The 27,732-nt window shown below is 39.3% G+C and overlaps 1 protein-coding gene across 2 annotated transcripts; it reads left to right on the top strand.

Moving 5' to 3' along the window:
* Positions 1-203: 203 nt before the first annotated feature.
* ZNF330 (zinc finger protein 330) lies at positions 204-18,752 on the top strand. Of its 2 annotated transcripts, none has more exons than XM_043902485.1 (10): positions 204-246; positions 2,253-2,384; positions 4,003-4,022; positions 4,124-4,194; positions 6,258-6,337; positions 9,045-9,171; positions 9,824-9,928; positions 13,505-13,551; positions 16,415-16,532; positions 17,970-18,752. In XM_043902485.1, exons 2-10 carry the CDS (start codon positions 2,265-2,267, stop codon positions 18,242-18,244), a joined length of 963 nt encoding a protein of 320 aa, XP_043758420.1. In that variant the 5' UTR covers positions 204-246; positions 2,253-2,264; the 3' UTR covers positions 18,245-18,752. The 2 variants fall into 2 exon arrangements, with proteins under 2 accessions (XP_043758420.1, XP_043758419.1); XM_043902484.1 differs by having other exon boundaries at positions 210-394.
* Positions 18,753-27,732: the final 8,980 nt, after the last annotated feature.

Genomic DNA, 27,732 nt, shown 5'->3' on the forward strand with positions numbered 1-27,732 from the left:
TGCATATCTTTAGCGTTCTCCTTTTCTGAAAACATAAAATTGATGGGTCCCTTCCCAACCACTTTTCTCCTGGTCCCCTATTTCCTCACCTCCCAGGTTCTCTGCAAGGCATTGGGAGCCCCGCCCCCCGCGGGAGGGGCAGGGACGGGGCGGAGCGAACAGAAGTGGGCGGGCCCTCTTCTATCGACGTGCAGCCGTAAGGACGCTGCTGACGTCAGAGGACGTCCGGTCCGGCTCCTAGTATCTGTAAGCGCTTCTGTCCGCGTTTCTCCGGGTTTAGTAGCATTTTCTCCTAGAGTCGTGGTTCGCGCGTTGGAGCTGCTGCCGCCGCCGGCCGGCTTCACGCCCTTCCCTGCCCCCCGGCCCCCGGAGTGAGTCCGGCCTCCCCGCGAGGGTGAGCGAGGTCCGCCCGGAGCGCGCGCGAGGGAGGGTGCCCCGCGGGCGGGGACGGCCGTCGGTTTCCCCCGCCGCGTGGCACGGCCGCCTCGTCTCCCCTGGACGCCCCCCGCACCTCCAGTCCTGCTGCAGGCTTTGCCTCCCAAGCCGCAGTGACCCCCTGGGGCCTGTTTCTTCATTTCACGCCACGGGCCACGTCCTGAAGAAGTGGGACCCTTCCTGGAGAAGGGCTTAATACCGTATAAAGCCGAGAACAGAATTCAGTTTTTAAGTTTACAAAACAAACTGGAGGGGAGAAAATGAGGCTCAACTTTCCCAGCGGATTCACCCCTAGGGACGCAGAAAATTTCACCCGGTGAACGAACACCTTGTGATTATTTTCGGAGCTCATTTGGCGAGGGCAGTACACCTTGTTTCACTCTCTATCTTGTCACTTTAAATATTGGAAGGGTGACCTAGTGGACTTAGATGTTACGTTACATCACCACCCACTAAACCTCTTGGCCTGGTTTGTCGTTGTTTTTAAGGCGCAACTAACCACCACATGACTTATTGATTGGGCATTCCAGCGTTAGAGTTGAAACCCAAAAAGTAGAAAAACTTCGAATGATTTTTGTCCTGTTCCAGGCACAAGCTGGTGTGTGATTTTTGCGGTACTGTGTTGAGAAATATAAATGTCGAGGCGTGCTTTCTTAGAGCTCTCTCCCTGTATCACGGACACGACTCCGCTTTCTTTGAATATTTTTCCCTTCATGGAGGTTGTGTGTCAGTCGCCGTGAAACTGGAACCCATGCTTGGAGGTTTCGGATTTGTAGATCTTGGATAGAGCCTAGAAGGCTCAGTCTGTTCTTTTATAGATTTCCAGATAATTTTTGAGAACCACTGTTAGGAAAGACGGTTTTTAAAAAGTGTATGTAGTTTGAAGAATACTAGGAAGTTTAAGTTTCTCTTTCAAAGCAAGCATGTGGACTCGTTTGTGTATCTTTCCATTTAAGTGCTTAATTTGTCCTCAAAGGGCTGGGAGGCAAACCTTGTCAAGAAAGATAGAACTGGAATTTTCAGGGAACTTGTATTCAGATGGGATGAAAAGCCAAATAAAAATGTGTTATTTGTCAAAATCTTGTTTTTTCTAACTGTTGTGGTTCCTTCAACTACCTGATAAAAGCCAGTTTTAAAGTCCTTATTTTGATGTGTGGTAAGCACATGAAGTTAAAATTACATGCTCACTGCAGGTAAAAGTGTAAGGAAAGGCAGCTTTCAAGGAGTCAAATTGATTCAGATGCCTTTAATATTTTTTCAGAAAGGATAGTTTGTCTTTGTAGTTGATGTCATGTGACATGACTATTGGATTTTTTTTTTTTGACTATTGGATATTTTACCTAGGTATTATGTGGGAGAAATTAGACATAGTTGACGTCGTGGCAGCATCAGGTTATCTGAATATATAGCTTAAAAAGTGAAATAAACTGGATAAATAATATACTTTTAAATGATACATTCCTAATAATTTTGTTCACTTGGTACAGAGTTATTTTTAAAGAATATTATTTAGCATAGAAGCTTCTCTGTGGGAAAGAAAACCATTTCGGCTGTTAGGATAAATCTTTTGACGTTTACATTTTTTAGAACTGTTTGATAATACAAGGAAGTGCTTTGTTTTTTTAAAGCCATCTATTTTATTTGGAATGATGTATGCTTAATGTTTTATAAAGGCTTAAAATGTGCTTAACCATCAAAATGGCAGAGCTGAGTTTAACATTTAATGAGAATTAGAACATTTCATTCTGCTACTCCTTAGTTTCTTTAAAATAGCAAACACAACAAGGCAATTATATCTTCTCTGTTTGCTTGTGTAGAAAGAAGGGAAAATGCCTAAAAAAAAGACTGGTGCAAGGAAGAAGGCAGAGAACCGCCGGGAACGTGAAAAACAGCTAAGAGCATCAAGAAGCACCATAGATTTAGCTAAACATCCATGCAATGCGTCAATGGTAATGGGTTTTTTGGTTCTCAGTTGAAAAAACTATGTAAATCTGTGTTAAAGGCATGTCTGTTGTTTTCATTAACACCGAATAGCAGTTGAGTTTTGTTTGATTTTGTTCATAAAACTTGTCATATTATCTTGGCTACTATTGTATTGATCAAGAATACATACTAGGAACTGTGTGACATTTTCCAGCCTCTGTAACCTAGTACGCCTTCCTCAATTTATCCTATTAATCAGAACCTTTTCCCCATATGTCATCATTACCTCATCGCTTCCTGGGACCATGTTTTCTCTGCGCTGTCCCAAAACTTGGATTTGCACACCTCTACTTTTTCTCTTCCCATTCCTTTTTATGTGTACTTTTGTTTCATCAAACATTTATGAAATGCTTAATATGACTTAATTCCTCAAATGTTTGTTGTGTACAGGCTCTGTGCTATTTTAGGCATTATGGAGGATACATAGATGAATGACACAGTCTCTGTTTCCACAAGCTGAGGGCTCCGTTGTTTTCTGTATTACCTAATGTTTATAAATGACAGAAATCCAAGTTAAGTAACTCCAGGGAGAAATAGAGTTGATTGAATGAATAATGGAAAGACAAGGATGTAGCTGGGATGCAGGAACAGCTGGAACCTGGAACAGCTTCTAGTTCTGTCCCTTTCTTTTATCTAGTTCCATTTTCTCAGATTGTTTTATTTCATTTGGGTTTATAACCACTGGGTTTATAGCTTGCATGTTACATCACATGTTGTCCTAAGAGAGGGAAAGGGTTCTGATAGGTTGGTCTTGGGTGGGTGCCATCCCTGGGTTAACCGACATTTATGACTGGGTTGGGGGGTGAGGAGGAGCAAGGTTACATAATATAAATAGGACAGTGGGCACTCCTTTCTCTGTGCCAGGGTCATTTCTAGAGAAGAGAAGGAAGACAAAAGAAGAAATGACTCATCCGTAAATAGATGCAGTGAGGGCTAGACTTTGGTAAGTGCTGCAGAAAAGGTACAATTGGGACTAAGGTATATAAGGAGTAAAAGTTGGTATAAGATGAATGTGGGGCTGGGGTTCAGCTATAGTGGAGGTGGGATCATCACCAGAGCTTGCAGCAAGTAAAGGAGTGAGGAGGTACTTTCAGGGAGATGTATTAAAATAAGTAAGACATGGAAAAGAAAGAATACAAGACATATTTTGAGAACAACTGGCAAATAGTGACTTGAGTCTAAAGAGAATAGGCCAACGAAGTTTGAAAAGTGACCAGAGGCCAGATTGTGTAGTTCTTAGTACCATATTCAGAATCCTGGATTTTCTGTGAGCTTCAACATACTGTGTTCCCTACTGTTTCTTGTACCATTCTGTATTATTTTTCTGATTCCTTAAAAAAGTTCAAAAAACAGACCACTACTGTTTTTAGCCTCTTTTGTGAAAATGCCACTTCTTTCTCTAGTGTGGTATGCCCAATAGCATACCTTTGTTGTTAAAGTATGTGTAGATGCTGGTATACATGGGCTTTTGAGCAAGTGTCACTTACATTTTAACATGGAAAAATAGGATATTCTTTATAATGCAAGTAACTTTGCAATTTTCATCCGATAGAAAGATTAATGTTATGTTTTTATATTTTACAGGAATGTGACAAATGTCAGAGGTAAATTATTTGTTTTTCTATCTTTTTTCTATCTATATGTAATAATAGATGGACCTTTATCGGTATTGACTGTATTTAAAACTTTTCTTTTACATGACAAGGCGGCAGAAGAATAGAGCGTTCTGCTACTTTTGTAATTCTGTACAGAAGGTACCAATTTGTGCACAGTGTGGTAAGTGTATGGTGAAAACGCGTGCCTTTTCTTTTACTCCGAATTTATTTGGTATTTATTTAGTTTGAACCTGTGGGTTCATCATTATCATTTACAGTAATGTTATGCTTATTGTTAATAAGATAACATAAAATGTTATTTGGCCTACCAGAAAACTATCACATCTTGGTTTTTATCTCTGATGTCATGCTGGAAAAATAATTAAGACACAGTTCAGGTATCATGTATGTTGTTTTAAACATGAAAAGATTAAATTTCAGACTGATAAGATTTGGTGATCCTGAACTTTTCTTTATGCTGTTTTAGTCTTGTTGATATCTTCTGTTTACTTTCCTAACTTGATTGATGGATAGCACATTGGACTTCTAACTTGATTCTTGCTGGTACTGCCTGCAGTATGTTGGTTAGACCATTGAACATAATTTTATTGAACATTTACCTGGTGCTGGTTTTTGTGAACACTTGTTTTCTTATTTGGTTCTCAGTGTATGATTCTTGAGTTTCCTCACATGTATTCCCAAGTAAGTGGAATAGAGTTCCTAAGCCATGTACTTAATGCATTTTTATTCAGAGTGAATGATTGTTCAGAGTAAAACTATATAGTAGTTCATAGAACAACAAGATTGATGTTTCCCAAATAGTCTTCCACAGGACACTTGGCATATTAATAGGTATTTCTTCAAGCAGTGCATACATTTGAGACATACTGTATGTTCCCCTCACTGCCATCTGGGAGAATTCTGTTACCTGTGTATGTGTTTAAGATTCTGAAGACCTCCAGTAAGGAAGCCTGATTAATTGTATTCACTCCAGAACCATCCCCCAAACTTTCGTTTAAACACAGGTTCCCCTTTGGTTATGGGATGATAGTTTCAGGTGAAACTATTTGAGATATGCTCATTTAAATGTGTTTATGCATGATAATGTTGCAGAAAGTTAGGAAGGCTTAGGGCCACAGCCCTGAATATTTCCGGTATAGTTCCAGCTTCCAAAGACGTCTGTGAAGTCTGTAATTAATGGAAAAGAGAACACTAACCTAGATAAACCCATCATCTGCTGGTTTTATATCTTTATTCACAAAGACAAATGGATGTAGAATGCAAAAATATAATAGATTGTGGAGAAGACGGAGCTACACTCTGGCGAGGCCCTTCGCCTGTCTTCAGCGTCTGAAGTGCCATGCATGCATGCATATGCATCGCCTGCTCACTAGTTCTTGCCCTTAGTGTTGGACATGGAACAGTTGGGGCACTGCTGCCCCTCATTTCCAGTTTCTTTTTCTTCCTGTTTCCTCTTGTCTAGCTTGGTTTCCTAGGTAATCAGGGTAATGGAAAATCGAGAGTCTTCTGTTTCTTCCATGTTCCACTTTGTGGTGTCTGAGATGTGTGATTAGTATGTCCCCATTAATCCTCTCATGGCATGTGATAAATGAATTTCCTGATGGTGTTTCAGATTGCTAATTTGCTGCTAGATCAGAACTCTTGTGGCTGTATTGTGATTTTTTGCTTTATCACTGTGTTCTTGAGTTTTTGTGCTCCCTTGGACGCTATTTGACAATTATTTTGGAAGAATGCTTACCTGGGAGCTATGTTTATAAATTTTTAACTGTGGATAAACATAAAAAATGAACTAGGTAATTTGCATAGTTATTATTTTATATTTGGTTTGAGATGTTCTATGGAAAGAAGCAGTCCCTTCAAATCAGACTGCTTTTATTGTGAATTATAAAATGTGCACATCACTTTGAAATCTCTTTATTCATCTGAAAATTCACAAGGTTTTAAACTGTTCTAGTGATCATTAGATAAGAAAGCATAACCTTTAATTTCTGATTATACTGCAAACAGGAAGTAGTATATAAATTCCTAATCTGAAAAGATCGGACTCTGTTGAGATCTCAGTTATATCCATTTTCTTTTCTCAGTTATGTAAGCAGTAAACAGTGCTAGTCTCTATTTTCAAATTATTTCCATAGGAACTTGGGCTAGATAAAAAGAGGAATTAGTGAATGTTTACAAGGACCACTTTGTAAGACTAATAGTGAAAATTCATTTCTTTGCTAGGGAAAACAAAGTGCATGATGAAGTCTTCAGACTGTGTCATAAAGCATGCTGGTGTCTACAGTACTGGCCTTGCCATGGTGGTAAGCTTCTTTTCATATCTTTTAGACCGGTAGATTTCCAAGGAGATGGAGAAGGCATTCTTACCAATATGCAGTTATTTTTTCCCAAATGGTATTGCTTTGGCCCTTGGTTCAGTTAGTCTGGAGTTATCTGGATTACCTGGCATGTTTTTGTATGATTTTCACTTATTCTCCACTTGTTTTTGGCTACTTCCTTCTTTCTTACTGGGAAATGTACAGACTGCTTCCTTCTTTCTTACTGGGAGATGTACAAGGAATGAAAACTCATCTAATATGGACCCAAACAACAATTCGTCAGTGGGGCCTTTTTAACGTGTCTTAATTATTAAGACGTCAACCATATATTATTCTCACATTGCAGGCAGATTCTTTACTGTGAGCCATCAGGGAAGCCCTCTCTATATTGAAAGTTCTGCTAAATTAAGATTCAAGCTTTTGGTTGAGTAAGCAACCTAAGTTCCAAAACAACCTATGATTAACTGTTTTTTTAAAGCTTTACATTTCAAAAAAGAGTATGTAGTTAACGGAGTTTTGCTCTTCAGTACATATAGACATATGTACTTCATTGCATGTAGTTATCTTTCATGACATAGAATTGTCAAAGGAAGTTCATTGTTTTAAATAATAGAAACAGTTGTGTCCTGTGATGCATTTTGCTTTTTTTTCCACTAAAAGATGTTATCCTTTTGTCCCCTTTTACTATATTCTATTGTATTAATTTATGCTCAGTTCCAAATGTCAGTCCATGAGGAATATAATATTTAAAGTAGAATATAAATAGCAATTTTCCAGGAACACATAATTTTTCATCATGAAGCAGACCTTTACATTTTTCAAGTGTGCATGTCTTACAGAAGTAAGAATTAGAATTATAATCATCTTGTGAAAATTCTTCTTTAAGTATAGGATTGTCAGTGTTGCCTTTATTCAGAAGCTGTTGTAATCTTCCTTGGTATGTCTAGATTTATCAAATTACTACTTTTTTTAATTCACTGAATTGTGTGAGTGTGAATGATCTCTTATATAAAGAATACATTTAAGTAGAATCATGCATTGTTAGCTCTGAGTCCTAGAACAGTGATTTTCTGGCCATTTTCTATTTGCCAGTTAAGATTCCCTCTCCCTTCACTCTTTTCCAGCCTGATTTGCCATGGGAGCCTGACCTGTGTGTGTGAACTGGATCGGTGACTTTCTTACTTGCGGCTTATTTTTGGCGTCAGCCCGTGGAGGGGCTGACGAGGGGAGGAAATTATGATCTGGGTGTTTATTCTTTCGGCTTTCTCCCTACCGTGTTGTCCTGGTCTCCTCTATTTGAATAGGTAGTCCTCCCTGTACGGCTCTCTCTTGTGGTTCTGGAGCCTTCTTCTTTCCCATGCCTGTATCCCTTCAGGTCTAGGGGTATATGTGTATTATCCCTTGATGCCTTTTTACGCCCTTCCCTGTTGTTTGTGAATTATCTGTTTAAACTCCCCTGGATTACCCAGGTTAATGTGTCATCTCTCTCTTGCTAGAACTCTGAGTTAACATTTGAGGATTTGTTATCCACACTGGTAATCTATTTTTACAAGTCCAAAACATTCTTCCTATTTGCTCTTTACCACTTTTGTTAACGGAGCCTTGAATAGAATTGAAGGCGTCACTGAACGTTGAGGTTCAGAAGACCTGGATTTAAATCACAGCTCCTCTCTAATGTAGCTCTGGCACTTGCCTCATGCCCCGTCCCTCCTCTCTGTGAAGGAAACACCGTTCAGTCCCATTTTCTCAATGTTCAGTCTTCCTAGCTGTTAGTGTCCTGTAGATGTCATTGTGCCATCGAAAGGCATAGTCTTACAGTCTTATCTTGATAGAGGATTGGAGTTGTATTACCTTGTCATTTAGTAGCGTGTTTTACTTCAGTTTTTTTTCTACAAAGAAATGCATTAATGATTTAGAATACGTGCTGTGTGTGTGTTCAGTCACTCAGTCATGTCTGACACTGTGCGACCTCATGGACCGTAGTTTGCCAGGCTCCTCTGTCCTTGGGATGTTTCAGGCAAGAATACTGGAGTGGGTTGCCGTTTCCTACTCCAGGGGATCTTCCCAGTGCAGGGATCAAACCTGCATCTCCTGTGTCTCCTGTGTTGGTTGGCAAACTCTATCCACTGAGCCACTGGGCATTTAAAACATAAGTTGCTTTAAAAGAAAAAAGATGGTGGCAGAAATTTAACATTTTCTCTGTTGTTCTAGAAAAGTTATGTGATTATGTTATAAATTACACAGATAAGGATCTTTCTTAAGTCAGAAATGTTAATATTTGCAAAAGTTCAGTTTAGTTACCAGAGTTGCTATAGGACAGGGATGTTTGAATTGTGGGCTCTAGACTTCATTTAATTTAAAATTCAGTTTGACGACAACACTGTCTACTCTTTGACTTATTTTAACGATTGATATTTAGAGTACGTGTATAGTTTCCCTCCTGCTTCTTTTTCTTTGGATTTGTAGCTTAGATTTGTATATTGTAAATAGCTATTGGTGAAGAAGTTGGATGTTCAGGGAACCTTGTTTAATTTTGGGTTAGAGAAAGCAGTGCATTTTTAAATGCAGCCACTCTATCACTGAACGTTGATGATTGGCTGAATGCATATCATTTTGGTGGTAGCCTTTGGTTAAACAATGGTTGTAGCCAGTCCTATGGCAAAGATTAATTTTTTGTGTTCTTTGGTTGCAGGGTGCAATATGTGACTTCTGTGAAGCTTGGGTCTGTCATGGGAGGAAATGTCTCAGCACGCATGCCTGTGCCTGCCCGCTTACCGATGCTGAGTGTGTGGAATGTGAACGGGGTGTGTGGGACCATGGTGAGTGGTTACATACAAGTGATGAGCTTTGCTGGAAGTGAAGGATGACCATGAAACATTCTAGATGCTTTTGTTTATGATTTTTTTTTTTTTTAACAGGATACTCTCAATCCTAAGTATTGGCACTGTTTCCATTATCAGTTGAGTTCAGGGATCCCCAACCTTAGAGCCACAGACTGGTACCTCCTGTCAGATCAGGAGCTTGAGATTAGAAATAAAGCACACAATAAATGGAATGTGCTTGAATCATCCTGAAACCATCCCCCCGCATCCCCAAACCTGCCCCTGGTGCCAGAACGGTTGGGGACCAGGTAAACTTTAGTTGGAAAAAGGATTTATGCATAGCAACATTAAGAGGCAGTGCTAGGATTATCTACCAAGGCAGGTAGGGAGGGGAGTTAGTACCGGAGAGGAAGTGTCTCTTAGCATTTCGTTTATTGTATTTGGAGCCAGGACATAGTGGGAGTTCACTCTTGTTTGGTTCAGTTGGTTAGTTTTCTTTGTAGCTTTTACCAGAACAAAAATTGCTGTGCTATTTTGGTATACATCTGTGATAACTTGCCATCTTTTCTGAGCAGTTTTATAGATGAGAATTTTTTTAATTAAACTTTATTATATTTACATTTGTGGGTTTTGTTCTTTAATCCAATAGGAGGCAGAATTTTCAGTTGTTCTTTTTGCCATAACTTTCTCTGTGAAGATGATCAGTTTGAACATCAAGCCAGCTGCCAGGTTTTAGAAGCGGAAACATTTAAATGTAAGTTTTTAATATGTTACATGTTCTTTATACCTAAGATTCTTAATAGTATAAGTGTTAAACTTACTGGAAAAGGAATCTGGTTTTTCATGTGGCCTCTTATGTACTGTAATTTAATTCAGGATCTATTTTCTGTTTGTAGAAAAAATTCAGAACACATATAGTCCATTGTTTTCCAATAGTGGTGCCAGTGGCATTTTAGTTGGGCCAGTTCTTCATTTTGTGGGATTGATCAGGCCTTGCAGGGCTTGTAGAATTCCTGATCCTCAGTACTAAATGGTGTTTTCACTTCCAAGTTATAGTAACTAGCCCCTCTCCGCCACCCTGTTTTCAGATGTCCCCAAATAAGTGGTTCAACCCCTAGTTTGTTCCTGCTTTGGTTCCAGTGACTTTTAGACAGGAGTCTGCATTAGAAACACCTGTGGAGGTTTTTAGAAAATGGAGGTGCCCAAGCCTCATCCTTGGAGATTTTAAGTCTGTGGTGGGGGCCAGGCATCTGTATTTAGCCTGTACCCATAATTCTCATGTATATTCCAGTTTGAGAACCAGTGTTACTGATGGGTTCATGGCATCATCTTTACAGATAAGATTGCATTGTATTTTTACTCTTGTCAGTTTTTCAAAAGCTCAAGTTTTAGATTCAAACATTACTTGATTTCTACTTTTGGACCATATGTTTTGGGGCAAATTAACAAATCTTTCTAAACCTGAGTTTTGTTATATTTTAAAAGGAAGATGCTGATTTTTTCAAGGAGTTAACTGAGAAGAAAATCCATTTGAAGCATCAGGATGGTACCCTTTCTAAGGGTACTTAGAAAGCCCTAAGTAAATAGTAGACACCATTGTAGGAAAGGCTGAAATTCCAGATTCACTGTCATGAATTTGGTTCTTGTTCTGCTATAAAATGCTAATCCTTACACTCATCTATAACATCTATAAAGTTGGTAAGTCATCAGTCTAACACACATGTCCAGACACATATGTAATTCTCACAGTATTTATAAAGAAAATCTCAAAAGATTAAAGGGACATGTCAAAGTAGTTAGCATTTTTGAGGTGTTCCTAGACTTGTGTAGAATGTATAATATAAAAATTGAAATATTTTATTTGAAACTTGGGAGCTTTATGTATTTTATAGTATTTAAACCCAAAGACAGGCAACTTTGAGGGATAAAGTTTTAGGGATTTAGTAAAAGACAAAGGAAAAATAAAGATACTGAATAATGAAGGGATTTTAATATAAATCTATTACCATTTGATACCTCATATTAAAGTCATTCTCATTGTAGGTTCACAGGTTTCTTTGGCTTAGTGTAATTTATCCTCTTTCTTTACTTTTTTTCATTGCTTTATTTTTTCTTTGTCATTCTTCCTTTGCCAGTTGCCATTCACTCCTTGAAATACATGCTCTGAAATATTGCCCTAATCATACACATAAGCCCCAAAGATAGTTTGTTTCTACTCCCTTACTGGTCGTATCTCATCATTTTTGGATTTGAACTTACAACTATGAATGGGAAAATATGGGAATTTTTTCAAGTACTTATTTTACTTGCATAACCAGTAGGAAGAATGTCTTGAGGGAAAAAAAAATCCCCACACATGTGTGTACTCTGCCTTTATTTTTTCAAATAATGAAAATGGCCTGGGGGCCTCTAATTTAAGTGGCTTATTATCAGTAGTCTTTGATGTATCCAAACCTGCTTTCTTTTAAAATACTCTGAAAACATAGAAGTAGATTTAAAAAGAAAACCATTCCCCAGTCTAAAACTAGGAAAGTCACAATATTTTTTAGAATCTGGAAGAAATGCATTTTCTAATATAAACTCAAGGTTTTAATTCTTGGGGAGAAAAATTAACAGGACAGAGAACTGGAGTGCCTGTGTGTGGGGCTGAGGTAGTTAGCAGAAGGCTGGCAGGGCCACGTCCCACCAGAATGGTTTGGGTTCCAAGAGGTGAAGGTGAGGGTGTGATAGACAACAGTGAATTTCTTAGAGTTGTGTCTTTGTGGCATGTCAGAAGCTCAGCTGGTGGGGATGGAGAAGAGTGTATGAGGAGTGCTTGGCACACAGGGAGATTGGGTTAGGCCCTTGGTACTTTCACTGTGTCTGCTGGTCCTGTATTTGAAAGGGGTGTACAGTGTTTTTGAGGGGCTTCCCTGTGGCTCAATGCTAAAGAATCCCCCTGCCAAACAAGAGACAGAGCTTCTATCCCTGGGTTGGGAAGATCCCCTAGAGAAGGAAAGGGCAACCCACTCCGGTATTCTTGCCTGGGAAATCCCATGAACAGGGGGGCCTGGTGGGCTACAGTCCATGGGGTCTCAAGAGAGTTGGACCCTACTGAGCGACTAAACAATAATCCTTTTTTTGACTGAATGAAGACTGAACCTAAGAACTCTGGGCATATCTTCAAGTAGAGATGATTGAGATTTCAGGCTTTTTCCTCCACAGACTGAAACAATATAGTTATTATAGGAGTAATTTGATTTGCTTATATATATCTAACATGTAGTGAGGACTCAGTTGATTTTTACGTTTACTGTTAGCACTTAGGACAAGTAATACAAATCCATCTGAATTAGTGGTGTTACTGTGGAAGAAAGCAGGAGGGTTGGACAGAAACAATAATAATACACATAACTGAGAAATCATCCTTGAGTTTTTAAAAAAGTAACTCCCTGGTCCAGATTGAAAAAGCTCCCCATGACCCAGGCAAACTTAAGTAAAAGAATCCCCAAGTTAGAAATATCTGGTCAAATATTTGAATTATAAAGATAAAATTTCTTTTGTTTGCTTTTCTTTCTTCAAGACCTCTGAGTAAATTGAAAGTTAATAGTTTACACTGTATCAGGGTAAGGCTTAGTTTATTTTCTTGTTCCTATAGGACTCTTAATTATTTTTGTCTTCTGTATTTTGACATAACTCAATATATGCCAGACATTTTGGCTATTCCAAAATATTTGCACTTAAGTGTAGATTTTTTGCATTAATTGTAGATAATGACCAAAATTAATGTGGCTTACTGACTAAAATAGAGATAAAATATTTTGGGATTTTTCCATCTGTTTTCCTGCCTACTTGAACATTATTTCTCTTCATAGTCATGCTTTTCCACCTGAAGTATTCTATTCTCATATCAGAAGTTTGCAAAAAATGGCAGTAGCCTATCCCACCAGGAGATAATATATATTAATGGAGATGTATTCTTTTAAAAATAGAAATATTATATCATTAAGTGAAGAGTCTAGCCAGTGTCATGGGGAAGAAAAGATGTTTTACCGTTTCAGGTTTTAAAATATCACTAATCACGTTTGCCACCTCCTAGTTTTGGAGGAATGGAAGGCGATGAGAGGATAATTAGAGTTGTAATAGTGAAAGAATGCTGGGGATGTGCAACCATTGGTTTCCTTCCCTCTGGCTGGCAATTCCATCTTGTTTTTTTTGTTTCCTCCAAGTGATGAGACAAAAAAAAAATGTTGATAGTTAATCTAAGATAAGACAGTACAAGTATAAATCTGTGGAAAATAACGTTTTCATTCCAAATTTGAATCTGGATATTATGTACTTTCCCCCACAGGCGTTTCATGCAATCGGCTTGGTCAACATTCCTGTCTCCGTTGTAAGGTATACTTTTATATTTTTTAGTTTTAGATTTGTTTCTAATCCCCATATATTACCCCCAGCCCTTAGAATATTTTTAGTTGTAGTAAATCTATAAGGGTCCTTAAACTTTATGTGTGGGTTTGCCCGGTGGCTCAGTGGTAAGAGAATCCTCCTGAAATGCAGGAGATGCAGGTTCAATCCCTGGGTTGAGGAGATCCCCTGGAGGAGGGCATGGCAACCCACTCCAGTATTCTTGCCTGGAGGGTCCCATGGACGGGGGAGCCTGGTGGGCTACAGTTACAAAGAGTTGGTCACAAATGAAGCAATTTAGCACACATGCCTGCAAGCATTATGTACTTTAATTCTTTTCTTGTAGAGATTGTGAATGAGGTTGAGACAGCTTGGAGACATTTCAGAACTCATCCAGTTGGCCTGTGTTGTCTTGACACTAGTGTGCAGGTCTCCTGAATCTTAGCTCAGTGTTTTCATACCTTATATTTATGGAGAACATTCTGACCAAAATGATGGGAGTATATTTTAATTTATGTCAAAATGCACTTGCTTGGTAGAGTTTGAAGAAAGTGAAGATTTCCATAATGTTCTGCTTCCTTACACCTTGTCTCCAACATTTCCATTTGTCAAGGATCACTGAACAGATGCACCCTGATTCACTTCGTCTCAGAGTAATTTCTCTGGTTCTTATTAATTACTCCTAGTCCTATCACTTCTCTCCCAACTCCTCTCCAAGTTGGCCTGTGCTGTTTCCTCTGCCTTACACCACTCTTGCAATCTTGCTTACCCTGCTGCGCCCCTGTTCTCCGTATCTTAGATCTCGACTAAGACATCACGTCTCCTGGAAGTCTTTCCTGAATCCCTGATCTGGTTTGCGCTCCTCCTCTGCTCTGGCCTTTGAGTGCATAATGTCATGTAACTGCCTCTCCACCTGTATGTGTCCCCAGTTAGACTGTGTGCTCTGTGTGGATGGATGAGCTGTTCACCATTATGTCATCAGAGTCTTTGTGAATACTCATATTTATGAAGAAATGTGTCTGCATGTTTCACCCTGTGTATACTTTATGCCATGTGTTTAGGTCATAGTTCAGAAAAGTTCTGGCAGAGACCCTTTCCCTTAAGGAACTGAAATCAAGAATGTTACCAGTCCCAACAAAACTTACCTTTGCCTGAACAAAGTATATCTTTAAATTTCCTTGCAATATTGAGTGATGAACTATAAAGAAGGCAGAGCACTGAAGAATTGATGCTTTCTAATTGTTCCAGAAAAAGAGAATTCCAGACTTTTTTTTTTTTGGCTCCATGCATGGTGATTCCATGCATGGTGACTGCAGCCATAAGTACCAGAAAAATCGAGTTCCAGAAAAACATCTATTTCTGCTTTCTTGACTATGCCAAAGCCTTTGTATGGATCACAACAAACTGTAGAAAATTCTTCAAGAGATGGGAATACCAGACCACCTGACCTGCGTCCTGAGAAATTTGTATGCAGGTCAAGAAGCAACAGTTAGAACTGGACATGGAGTAACAGACTGGTTCCAAATTGGGAAAGGAGTATGTCAAGGCTGTATATTGCCACCCTGCTTATTTAACTTACATGCAGAGTACACCATGAGAAATGCTGGGCTGGATGAAGCACAAGCTGGAATCAGGATTGCTGGGAAAAATATCAATAAACTCAGATATGCAGATGATACCACCCTTATGGCAGAAAGTGAAGAACTAAAGAGCCTCTTGATGAAAGTGAAAGAGGAGAGGGAAGAAGTTGGCTTAAAACTCAACATTCAGAAAACTTAAGATCATGGCATCTGGTCCCATCACTTCATGGCAAATAGATGGGGAAATAATGGAAAGAGTGAGAGACTTTATTTTTTTGGGCTCCAAAATCACTGCAGATGGTGACTGCAGCCATGAAATTAAAAGACATTTGCTCCTTGGAAGAAAAGTTATGACCAACCTAGATAGCATATTAAAATGCAGAGACATTACTTTGCCAACTAAGGTCTGTCTAGTCAAAGCTATGATTTTTCCATTAGTCATTGTATGGAGGAGAGAGTTGGACTATAAAGAAAGCTGAGCGCTGAAGAATTGATGTTTTTGAACTGTGATGTTGGAGAAGACTGTTGAGAGTCCCTTGGACAGCAAGGAGATCAAACCCCCAGTCAATCCTAAAGGAAATCAGTCCTGAATATTCACTGGAAGGACTGATGTTGAAGCTAAAACTCCAATACTTTGGCCACCTAATGTGAAGAACTGACTCACTGGAAAAGACCCTGATGCGGGGAAAGATTGAAGGTAGGAGGAGAAGGGGACGACAGAGGATGAGATAGTTGGACATCATCACCGACTTGATGGACATGAGTTTGAGAAAGCTCTGGGTGTTGGTGATGGACAGGGAAGCTTGGTGTGCTGCAATCCATAGGGTTACAAAGAGTCGGCCATGACTGAGTGACTGAACTGAACCGAATTGTTGTTCCGGAGAAGACTCTTAAGAATCTCTTGGACAGCAAGGAAATCAACCCTGAATATTCATTGGAAGGACTGATGCTGAAGCTGAAGCTCTAGAACTTTGGTCACCTTATGCAAAGGGCCGAGTCCATTGGAAAAGACCCGCATGGTGGCAAAGATTGAGGGCAAGAGGAGAACGGGGTGACAAGAGGATGAGATGGTTGGATGGCATCACCAACTTAGTGGACGTGAGTTTGAGCAAACTCCAGGAGATAGTGGAGGACAGGGCAGCCTGGCGTGGCTGCAGTCATAAGGTTGCAAATAGTCAGACACGACTTAGCGATTGAACAACAGAAACATACTGAGTGATGTCTTCTTGTGTTTTTTGAATTACTTATTTAACTTCCTAATTCCTCCTATATAGGCTTGTTTCTGTGATGATCATACAAGGAGCAAGGTGTTTAAGCAAGAAAAAGGAAAGCAGCCTCCCTGCCCTAAATGTGGACACGAAACTCAGGAAACTAAGGATCTTAGCATGTCAAGTAAGGCTTTTTTTAAAATATCACTGGAATGATTTTGTTTTAATGCATAGACAAGATTTGTTTCTTTTTTTCCTCTTTCTATTTTTGTTTTTGCCTTTTCTTCATATTTGAGAAGCTGAACGTGTTCTCCTAAGCAAATGGAATTTTATAGCCTTGGAAAATTGTGGGTAAAATTTTTAAATTTAACTTAAGAAATTTACCATCATTCACTTCAATATTTGGCATTTGCTTCAGTTAATGACATAGTGAATACTGAAATTTAAGATCAAAAAGAGTGATTTGTCTGTTCTTGCGTGGGCTTCCTTGTTAAATAATTGTGTAGTAATAAATCCTTAATATTCAAGTGCTGGTAATCTTCAGTACTTGGAAGTTGGAATTCATTTTGAAGCTGTTCTTAGGTGTCTGATATTTGAGCAGCAGTGCTTATTATGTTATACATTGCTACTGTAGGAATGTGTTTTATGGTTTAATATAATTTTTCCATGAAGGAATGCAACTACTATAACGTGGTTACAATAATGCAGCTCACAATTTTGTTAAAGAGAATTTGACTCTTTACCAGACGTATCAGAATAGAACCATAATTCTAAATGACTCTGACAGTAGTTTGTTTAATCAAAGATACAGTTACGCAGTGAGGGCGAGACATCATTTTTTGCATTAAACTTTGTTTTGCTAGTAAGGCAGAAGAAACGACAGGCTTTATTTTCTAGGATATCTGAATTACAAAATAGTTCTTTTGAGAAGAATATAATGACATGAAATCAAGTGTTCTATAATTTGAAAACACACTTTTAATTAATCAAACAAAGGCCTTTTAGACCTTAACGTGCCTTATTTAATGTATGTATGTAAATGCTATTCTTATTTTGTTTTCCAGCTTTGTCTAGATTTAATGAAATGACACAGTCATGTTTATCATTTGTTTTATATGATGTGTATGTAGACTCTGAGTAGGATAGAACCGATTGTTTTTTCTGAGGTCTCCTTTCTTTTTCTTTTTAAAGTTTTATTTATTTATTGCTGCGCAGGTTCTTCTCTCCTTGCAGCAAGCGGGCACTACTCTCTAGTTGCGGTACTCAGGCTTCTCATTGCAGTGGCTTCTTGTTGCAGAGTATGGGTTTCAGTAGTTGCAGCACATGGGCTCAATAATTGTGGAGCATGGACTTAGTTGCTCCGTGGCATGTGGGGTTTTCCCAGGTCAGGGATCGAACCCGTGTCTCCTGTATTGGCAAGTGGATGCTTTACCACTGAGCCCCCAGGGAAGCCCTGAGGTCTTCTTTCTTGCCAGTTAAATTGTAAGTGAGTAAATGAGGAGAATGTGACCAACTTTTGCATTTGAGAGTAAGAAGCAGATACTCAGGTTCACATAATTTTGTGTGTTGTGGAGGATTTGGAGAATTTAATCAAACGCCGGTACATATCTGTGTTTTGTAGCACGCTCCCTGAAATTTGGCAGGCAAACTGGAGGTGAAGAGGGAGATGGAGCTTCTGGGTATGATGCCTATTGGAAGAACCTTGCATCTAATAAGTATGCTGGTGCTAGCTACCATGATGAGGAAGAAGATGAGTACGAAGCAGAAGATGACGAAGAGGAAGAAGATGAAGGTGGAAAAGATTCAGATGCTGAGTCATCAGATTTGTTTACTAATTTGAATTTAGGAAGGACCTATGCCAGTGGCTATGCTCACTATGAGGAACAAGAGAACTAGGAGAGCTGCTTGCCCTTTGATGACCTTGTCTTAGGAGCTGGGATGTGTGTGCTTGATGAATCATGTGTGGATGTTCAAAAGTATTATACATACTGTTACTTAGCCTTGTGCAGACTTGTCACATTTACTGGGACAAGGAGTAGGGCATAGCATTTTAATAGGAACTGATAATCAGGCTTCTAACCTAAGAAAAATGAATTTCAAATGTAATATGATTGATCTAAGCAATTGAAGCATCATGGATTGGATTTTTACTGATTTCTGTAATTTAGTAGGTTTGCCAATTAAATACATATATAGGATAAAGGAATAGGATGATAATATATTTGTTTGAAATGAAATTGCTGTTTTTATTAAAAAAGCTGCTTGTAAAATCATTTTGTCTGATTTTGTAAAATGAAATGGGTAAAATGAATTATTGTATTTTTTCTTGTTTGTCCATAGGATAAAAGTCAGATGTTATATGCTAAATTTTCATTAAACAGTCATGTTATCTTAAGTCATCATATGGATGTTTCAGCCATTGACTCATTCAGTGTGTGTCCTGAACAATACCTGTTATTTATGTAAATGTATGGACAAAGGTGACCATATAGCCATTTTTCAGAGACACAGAACCAGTATTATCACACAGCTGTTTTACCCAGGAAATTTGATTTCTCTTTGAATAAATCTAGTATCTCACTTATATACTTTTGACATTTAATTTCTTATTCACACTATTTTAAACCTATTTTGGAAAGCATTCTGGAATTTTTGTATAAATTGTCCTTTTTTATCTAATATGTGAGATAGGTACTAGAAATGAATAGCGTGTGGCAGACACTGAGTGATTCAGCTGGACCCTGTCATTCATGGTGGGTGGAGAATGGTTGCTGGCAGAAATTCCAGTGGTTGCAGTTTACACTGATGATGCATTGGGATGGTGTGGTAGAAGGGAATGCAATATTGGACTGGCTGGCATTTGACAATATGGAGAAAATTGTAGCCTTGAGGATAACAGGGTCAGATGGCTATTACTGAGCCATTGTTACTCCATAGAAATGTAATGAACAGTTGAGGGCAATAACAGGAACTAGAAAACCAGGTGTGGCAAGCCAGAGATCCTCTAGATGCATTCAGAAAAGCTTCCATCTCTTGCAGCAGGAGAACTGAGAACACTGAGGACCAAACCAGGACTTAGTAGTCTGAATGGATAAACTTCAAAAGACAGCTGTCAATCAAGGCAGTCTGTTTTGCAAAGGTCAAAGGACTGGGAAAATTGAGGACTCTGACAAGTGAGATGGCGACATCTGAGTGAATGCTGCTGAAGGCTTGTCCTCACTAGATTCCTGAGCTTTGTGAGCCTGCAGTCACAGCCCACCTCTCTGTTAAGGGCAGACAGCCCTAATCCACTCCCAAGCTGGGTGGGAATGCACAGGTCTCTTTCCCCAGGCAGCCTGTCCCCGATTCAGGACTTGCTTTGTATCCACGCTACAAGACCTAGAATGAGGGTGAGCAGCTGTAATTAGGGTTAAGCAAAACTCAGCCAGCGAGAGGTTGGGCCTGATGAGACAGGGGACAGACCGTACCCCAACAGAGCTGCAAGAATTGGCCTGTAAGTATTGGGTGAATTAGGAGAATGCTTGGGACTGGTAGCTGAAGGTATTGACTAGGAAGGGGAGAACTCGATAATAGCACCCACATTGGGTCTTTGGGTTGAAAAATAAGCTATCTTAATAGGATTTGACATCCTGGTTAGGATCCCAGGAGATGTGAACTCACTATTAGGGTGGCTTCTAGAAACATGGAAAAAGCAATGGCCAATTCTGAACAAAGTTGAGTGGCCACTGGTGGAGGAAAGGATGAAAAGACTGAGGAACCGATATGCCATTAAATGGATAGGTTTATCTTTGGATGATTATGTTCCATAGAAAGGCCATAAAGACATGGGCTGATAGGGGCACAAGGGCCCCTAAAAAGTTTAGTGGTAACTCTGGAGGCTACATCTAACAATGGAAACAAACTATTGTAAAGGAAATCAATCCTGAATATTCATTGGAAGGACTGATGCTGAAACTGAAGCTCCAATACTTTGGCCACCTGATGTGAAGAGCCGATTGATTAGAAAAGACCTTGATGCTGGGAAAGATTGAGGGCAGGAAGAGAAGGGGGTGACAGATTGTTGGATGGCATCACTGGCTCAGTGGACACAGGTTTGAGCAAACTCAGGGAGATAGTGAAGGACAGGGAAGACTGGTGTGCTGCAGTCTATGGGATTGCAAAGAGGCAGACACGATTTAGTGACTCAACACCACCAACTGGAAAACTTAGCTTGCTGATGGCAGTGGGTGATAAGACCCAGAAGTAGTGGCTTGTGGCAGTACCTATTTGCTGAAAGTCAGCGGGGTCACAGTTACGGTAAAGAGGACCAAGGTGGGAGAGAACACACACACACACCAGGAAGAAGGCTACGTGAAGACGGAGGCAGAGACTGAGCTACAAGCTAAGGAATGCTGAGAATTGCTGGCAGCCACTGGAAGCTCAGAGAGAAGCTTGGAGCAGGTTCACGCCGAGGACCTCCAGAAGGAACACCGCCAACACCTTGATTTCTGGCTTCTGGCCGCCTAGACTGTGAGAGAAGGCATTTCTGTTGTTTTAAGCCACCGAGTTTGTGGTCATGTGTTACAGCAGCCCTGGGCAAACACCGTGGGAACCAAACGCGGAAGCAGGAATTGTCCTCTTTCCTGGATTCACTGGGGAACATCTTGCATCCTGTCTCAGTGACTGGGGATCTGATGACCCCAATCCATGGGTTCTCAAAGGGTCGGACACAACTTAGCGACTGAACAACACAGGTCACCACAGCATTGAGTAGAGTCCGCTGTGCTATACAATATGTTCTCATTAATTATCTATTTTATGCATGGCATCAATAGCATATATATGTCAGTCCCAATCTCCCAGTGTGATGGGGACAGAGGAATTTGCATGGAATCTAGAGGATTTGCTTGAATTTTCAAGGTGTTCCTTGGCCCACTTGGGATTGTAAATAGACAGGGCAAAGCACCCCGGCCCAGGAAGGGTATGGTGACTAGATCCTTGGGGGACGATGGTCTGGGTCATTCCACCAGCTAAGCCACTGAGACCCGCAGAGGTAGTATCAGTCAATCTGCTTCTGGGTCGGACTCTGCTGCAGAGCTGCCTGGGTGGGATCCAGTCCTGCCTGGGCCACAGCATGAATCTGGTGACTGAGTGACTTGACTGGCCATTTTGACTCAGTATGACTCAACCATGACAAATAGGTGTTAAATTAACATCCCTATAAAAACTAGCAGCTGACACAGTAATGTGGGGGTAAATATATTTTCCTCCTCTGAATTTTGGTCATGTGTTGCAAACTCTGCTGGAACATTGTATCGATGTGTGTGAGGGTGACCTTTGTAAGTCACCTACAAGCTTCTGCTCATCCAGAATGTATGTCCAGAATGTCCAATTCAGGAAGTCCATATAGCATGCACACCTGTGCTTTACGGGATGACCCCAGCGACTTATTTGGCTAATGGGAACAATTCACAGGATGCAACTTAATATATTCTTCATCATACTTTGTAGAATCAGACATAGATAGTATAATGATAAATTAGACATATTTAACCTTAGTAAAGAATCAGAATACAACATATGTAAAGGCCAGAGGATTTCTGATAGAGTCTGTGTGTGAAGGCAGAAGAATGTGCTAAGTGCAATTTGCTTATTTTCCAAGCTACACTGAGAGGCTTAGTGTAAAGCTGCAAGCCTTTCCAGATTCTCAGTTCTTTCTCCTTCCTCAGAGTATCTGTTGGGCTCCACCACAGTCCCTCCCCTTCCCTGGGCAGCGGGCAGTAAATTGGCATTTGCTGGCAGTAAGCTAGGGCAAATGTAAGGTTCATCTTGTTAGTTTCTCATCTCGTAGGGATCACTGTCCCCTTCATTACCTAATATCCTGTGTCTTGAAAACTGTTATTTCATGTATTTTGTCCCTGTTTTTTCTTTTTTTTTCCTAGGTGGGGGAATATCCTGGTCTCTGCTTCTGCAGTCTGCCTGCAGTGCCATCATAATTTATATACTTAACTCCATAGAAACTTGTTCTGCAGAGCTGACTGTTCTTTGACATATTTTCCATCCACGTTTATAGGGATTCTGTTACTATTTTTAATCCATCAAAGAACAAAGGGAGAAAAAAAAACTCATAGTACTGTGCATATCTATTCCTAACTCTATTAACTTAGTTGTATTAGTAATCTTACCTTCAAAAAAATCTTGAAGAGTTTTCCATCAGTAAAACAAGAATAATTCTTACTACCAACTTTACATTTAGGCAATGTAAGTTTCAAAATTATATTGATTTCAGGTTTAATATAAATATGTATTTTTACTTGTCAGGAGAAATGACAACCAGTGACTGTTGTTTTTATTTTTAAAAAAAATTTTGGCTATGTCATTTTGCATGTGAAGTCTTAGTTCCCTGACTAGGGATCTAACTCACATCCCCTGCATTGGAAAAGCAGAGTCTTAACCTTGGACTGCCAGGGACGTCCTCATTATCTTTATGTTTTAAAAAATGTTTGGAAGTTACATTCTCACATTTATAGAGGAAAAGTGCTAAGGCTAACGTGGTGAGAATCCTGTAGTTTTGATGCTCTTGGGGGAACATTTTGTTATTAATTTCTATACCCTGAAAAGTTAAGCATCTGTGTCTTCATGGTGATGGAGAGGAAAGGATACATAGAAAAGCAGTGCTCTGCAGATCCTATCGCAGGTTTACAAAGTTAGAAAGAACCCTAAGTGTCATCAAGCTTAGTTTCCCACTCTGTTCAGGAGGCTTCTGTAGATCATTAATGTTTATCTCAAACTATTGCAAAGCTGCTTTTTTTTATAAACTGCATATAGTTATGTCTATAGCTTAACAGGAAATGAATATTATCATACAGAATAAAGTTAATCATCTGTACCTGAGACTTAAATAGATAGGATCATGGGATCCTGACTCATGCATAGAGCTTTAGATTTTTGGCATCATTAAAAATCTGTCTTAGTGCGGTAGGCAGAATAATGGCTTCCCAAAAAAGTCCACATCGTAATCCCAGGAAACTGAATATGTTATGTTACATTGCAAAGAGGAATGAAAGTAGCAAGTGGAATTAAGTTTGCTAACCAGCTGATCGTAAAATATGGAGATTATTTTGTGTTGCTTGGATGGGCCTAATGTAATCACCAAGATTCTTAAACTTGAGGAGGGGGCAGAAGAAAAGGTTGCAGTGATGGGAAAAAATATCAGGTCTCCCTTGATGTCTTTGAGTATTGAGGAAGGAGACTAAAAGCCAAGGAATATGGGAAGCCTCTAGAATTGGAAAAGGCAGGGAACTGAATTCTCCCCTGGGACCTTCAGAAAGGAACACTGCCTTACCAACACCTTCAGTTTAGCCCATTGAGTGTCAGATAACTCACCTACAGAACGGCAAAGTAACAACTTTCCACTCTTTTAAGCCATTAAATTTGCGGTAATTTTGTTACAGCAGCAATAGGAAAGAAACAGTCATTCCCAAAACTTTAAATGAAAGTGTTAATTTAACATTTTGGCCTGTATAAATTAGAATTAAGTGTTTTCACATAGAATAGTTTGTATTTCCAAACAAAACTCAAATACTCCCAGAGTTTACTGGGAAGTAATTATTAGGTTAAGCCACAGGTTAGATGCAGAAATTCTAGTGATGCAACTCCTCAAAAAAGAGAGAGGGCAGCAAACATCTTCTACAATATTAGCACATTGTCTGAGAGTGTTTACATTCATGAAGAAATTGAAAACTGACTCCTGAATCTATACTTTTTGAGATACTCTTGCCAGGCTGCAATGAAAACTAAAGATGCTAAATTACTGAGACTGGCAGTCATGGCTGTCATATTTGGTCTCTGGAGTTCTTTATTCAATATCGCCTATGAGGTTTTTGTAGACCAATGAGGGCTAAGTCATTAATGAAATTTCAAAATGAACTCATTCTAAACATTAGGGAAGTAAGATTTTATTACAGTACAACTTTCTTGGGCTAGATTTATGTTGAAAATCCCACACTTGAGTTCATATAAGAAAATGTACAGAGAGAAGAGAAATGGTCTGTGACTGTTTTTCATATTCTAGACCTTGCACAGCCCTGAGAATGCAATTGTGGCCTCTCATGAGTCCATGGGGATGGACTAGTTATGAGGGCATAGCTATTTTTATGTAAAATCGATGTGCTTCACACAGGTGTAAAACAGAGAGTAAAAATAGCTATAGACTCTAAATAGCTCATGCAACGGTGAAGCAAAAACATTTTTTACATAGTTAATTCCAGGAAATGACTACCATACACGAGAACCACAACTCTAAATATACAGGGCTCGTGTACACACACACTGCTATTTTAAAGTTTGAGATTTACATGTTACCTGTGTAACATCTCTGTAAATTTATATATTTTTCATATTTTGTAAGTTTGGTCTCAGATATCAAATTTTTCTTAGCTTCCTAAAGAAAAAAAATGGTGTTTACAAAGCACAATGAAAGAAGGGTTCCCATAGTCTATATAGTTTTGACCTTTAAATAATATCTGGTGCCAACTACTGTCTGAGTCCATGAGTGTGTAATATACCCAATGAACTCATCAAATAAACTTCCTTTGCTGATGACATCTCTATTTTTAAAAAGAGATATACTTAATGCTACCAGACAATCATGGGAAAAAAAGAAGTAGTGTCATTGAAGTTTTATTTGGCTGGAAACTCTTTGTTGGATAAAAGGAAAGTTTAAAGAAGATATTTTTTCTCTGAATTTCAGTCTGGAATGCCACCCAGGCGTCTCCACCCAGCTTTGAACTAGAGTCTAAAAAAGATATTTGATCTTCTTTGTCTTTCAACTTGACAAAATGTCCTTCTTTGAAATCTCCTTTTTGTTTTATGTGTGCTTGTTAATGTGTTTTCGAAATGTAAAGTTCTTGGGGTAATGTATGAGTATTTTTTGCTTAACCTTTGAACACTCTCTTAAGTGTCCACTCCACCAAGTTTGCATTCCCCAAATATTTCTCATTAGAATCTTATTTATCCTGTAGTTTGGAAATAATGAGTTGTTTTTAGCTTCTTCACTTGAAGCCTTTAAAGAATAAAAATTCTCCAAAGTAACACTTCCTTCCATTCAACAAATATTTCTTAAGACCCTTCTGCATGGCAGTAATGTTCAGTGAAAGATTAGCTGACATAATGATCTGTGGTTGATATATAAAAAAAAATCTTAAAAGAGATTCATGGATTTTTTTAAAAAAGTATGCTTTTATTGGGGCAAGAAAACATAACTTGTTGCAATGACATTACTTGGTCAAATAATCAAAGAATACAAGATTCTAGCCCTAAAATAGCTACCTTTCATTGGATGAAATACATATGCAGAGAAAAGGGCAAAATTATACTTTACTATCAGATGGGGATTTTGCTTTAATCCTAAGGAGAACCCCATGAAAAACTCTTCCCTAAATGTTACTAGCCTGAAATGTCCACTCTGTGTGTCTCTTTCATGAAAGTAGGGTTTGTAAATGGGGATGAAAAGCAGCCAAAATAGAGACCAAAGTAGCATAATAGAGAACAATACAAGAAAGAACAATGATTTATCAAAATATGCTGCATGAATCTACATAGAATAACAAGGGTAACCCAATCCTTGTTTTAAGTGATCTTCTCTGATTCCGTGGTTAGCTTTCAGTAGGAGGCCTCTGTTGTTGCCTTAATTTTTGTTGAAATAAAATGGAAGTAAGAATATTCTGATTTTAGATCGAACACCCATCAGCTTCTGCTTTGGCAGAAAGCCTATTGCCATTAGGAAGAATGGATTAGCTGCTAAGAGAGCCACTAGTAAGTAAGAAAATGTAGTTCAAATAAATGCACTTGCATAACACTTTACACTATATCTCAAATAATAAGGCATTCAGTGATAAAATTAGATATTTATTCCCTCTGGCATCTTTCATTTACTCATTTTTCATTTTAAAAAGGCACTTCTTTTGGGTTGCCTTCAGAGGATTCCTGACTCGGAGGATGTCTTCTAATACCAGAGTACCAGACTGCCATGACCTTCATTTTTATTTCAACCATGAGCTGAATTTAGAAGTAGACGTGATAGTATCAGCTGAGTATGCTGCTATATTACAAACTATGTCACGGAGACACTGCTTTGAAGGATACCTAGAGAGAGTGTCATTCTTGGAATTTCCCTGGAGGTTCAGTGGTTAAGGCTCTGTGCTCACAGTGCAGGGGGGCTGGGTTCAAGCCCTGGTCGCAGAACCAGATCCTGCCTGCCAACCGAAGATCTCCCACGTGGCAAGGAAGATCCTGCATGCCACAACTAAGACGCAGTGCAGCCAAGAAAATAGCCAAATACAAAGAGAGAGTGTGATTCTTAACAGACTTGGGAAAATAAGGAAAATCGAGGTGACTGTGGCAGAGAGTGAGAAGGACCTGCCCCCCACAAGAAGAGGAAAAAATGTCCCTCCACAGGGCTCCCTGGCCCAGGAGAGGGCTGCGGGGTGAACCTCAAAGCGGTTGGTGGGGCTGCACCCCCATGCAGCTCTGGTAGGAGAGGGAAGATGCCCTAAAGGGGATTTCGGTCTATGGTGTCCCTCCCCATCCACGCTTCTTAAGGCCAATCTGGCTTCTATCCCAGCCCACTGACCACTTTTCAGAGACTGTTTCCATGGAGCGTGCTGTGATCGCCATGCCCTACATCCAGGGACTGCCTCCCTGTTGTCTCCCTTAGCCTGTCCTCTGGCTTTTACGCAGATGGCTGCTATCTTCCCTCTCAAACGCTTTTCCTGTGTTTTCCACTATATCACACTGTTTGCCTCACTGGCCATTCCCGTTCTTCCTTGCTGGCCACACCTTTCTCCACTTTAAATGCTCCATCTATTAAAAGCTGTTGTAACTAAATGTATAACCATATACATTCTTCCTATATACCCTCATCCCCTGCCAAGGCTTTAATTTTATCTTCTGAATATATGGTGACTGCAAAACACGAAGTGTTTTTCCATTTTCCGGCGAGATCAAAATAAAAGTGTTTAAAATTTTAACACCTGAAATATACACACTTATAGAGATATAAACTAGCTAAATATATGCTTAGTTGTTACTTTGCACATATTAACAATTACCTGTTATATAAAGAAGCATTATAAAGTAATGTAGAGGTATTACTTTTTCCATTCTTACAGTCCATGAAATAAATAAATGCAGAATCTTCATTTGTGGCCTTGGATATCAGTCTCTGTCATCCCTGGAACCATTTTCAAGTCATTAAAGACAGTTTTCCTGAATACATCCATCTTCACTTCCACTCAGGGTTTTAAGGTTTTGGAATTTTTTAATATATAATTTTAAAAATATTTTAATATAATTTTTAAAGGTGGCAATCCACTTACAGTTATTACAAAATATTGGGTATATTC

Source organism: Cervus elaphus, chromosome 5 (genome assembly GCF_910594005.1).
Source record: "Cervus elaphus chromosome 5, mCerEla1.1, whole genome shotgun sequence".
Taxonomy (NCBI): domain Eukaryota; kingdom Metazoa; phylum Chordata; class Mammalia; order Artiodactyla; family Cervidae; genus Cervus; species Cervus elaphus.

Bases quoted from the DNA above. Each gene is read 5' to 3' on its own strand.
- ZNF330 (XM_043902485.1), top strand. From the start codon at position 2,265: ATGCCTAAAAAAAAGACTGGTGCAAGGAAGAAGGCAGAGAACCGCCGG. The intron at 6,338-9,044 runs GTAAGCTTCTTT...CTTTGGTTGCAG, and splicing joins GTACTGGCCTTGCCATGGTG to GGTGCAATATGTGACTTCTG. The intron at 16,533-17,969 runs GTAAGGCTTTTT...TGTGTTTTGTAG, and splicing joins TAAGGATCTTAGCATGTCAA to CACGCTCCCTGAAATTTGGC.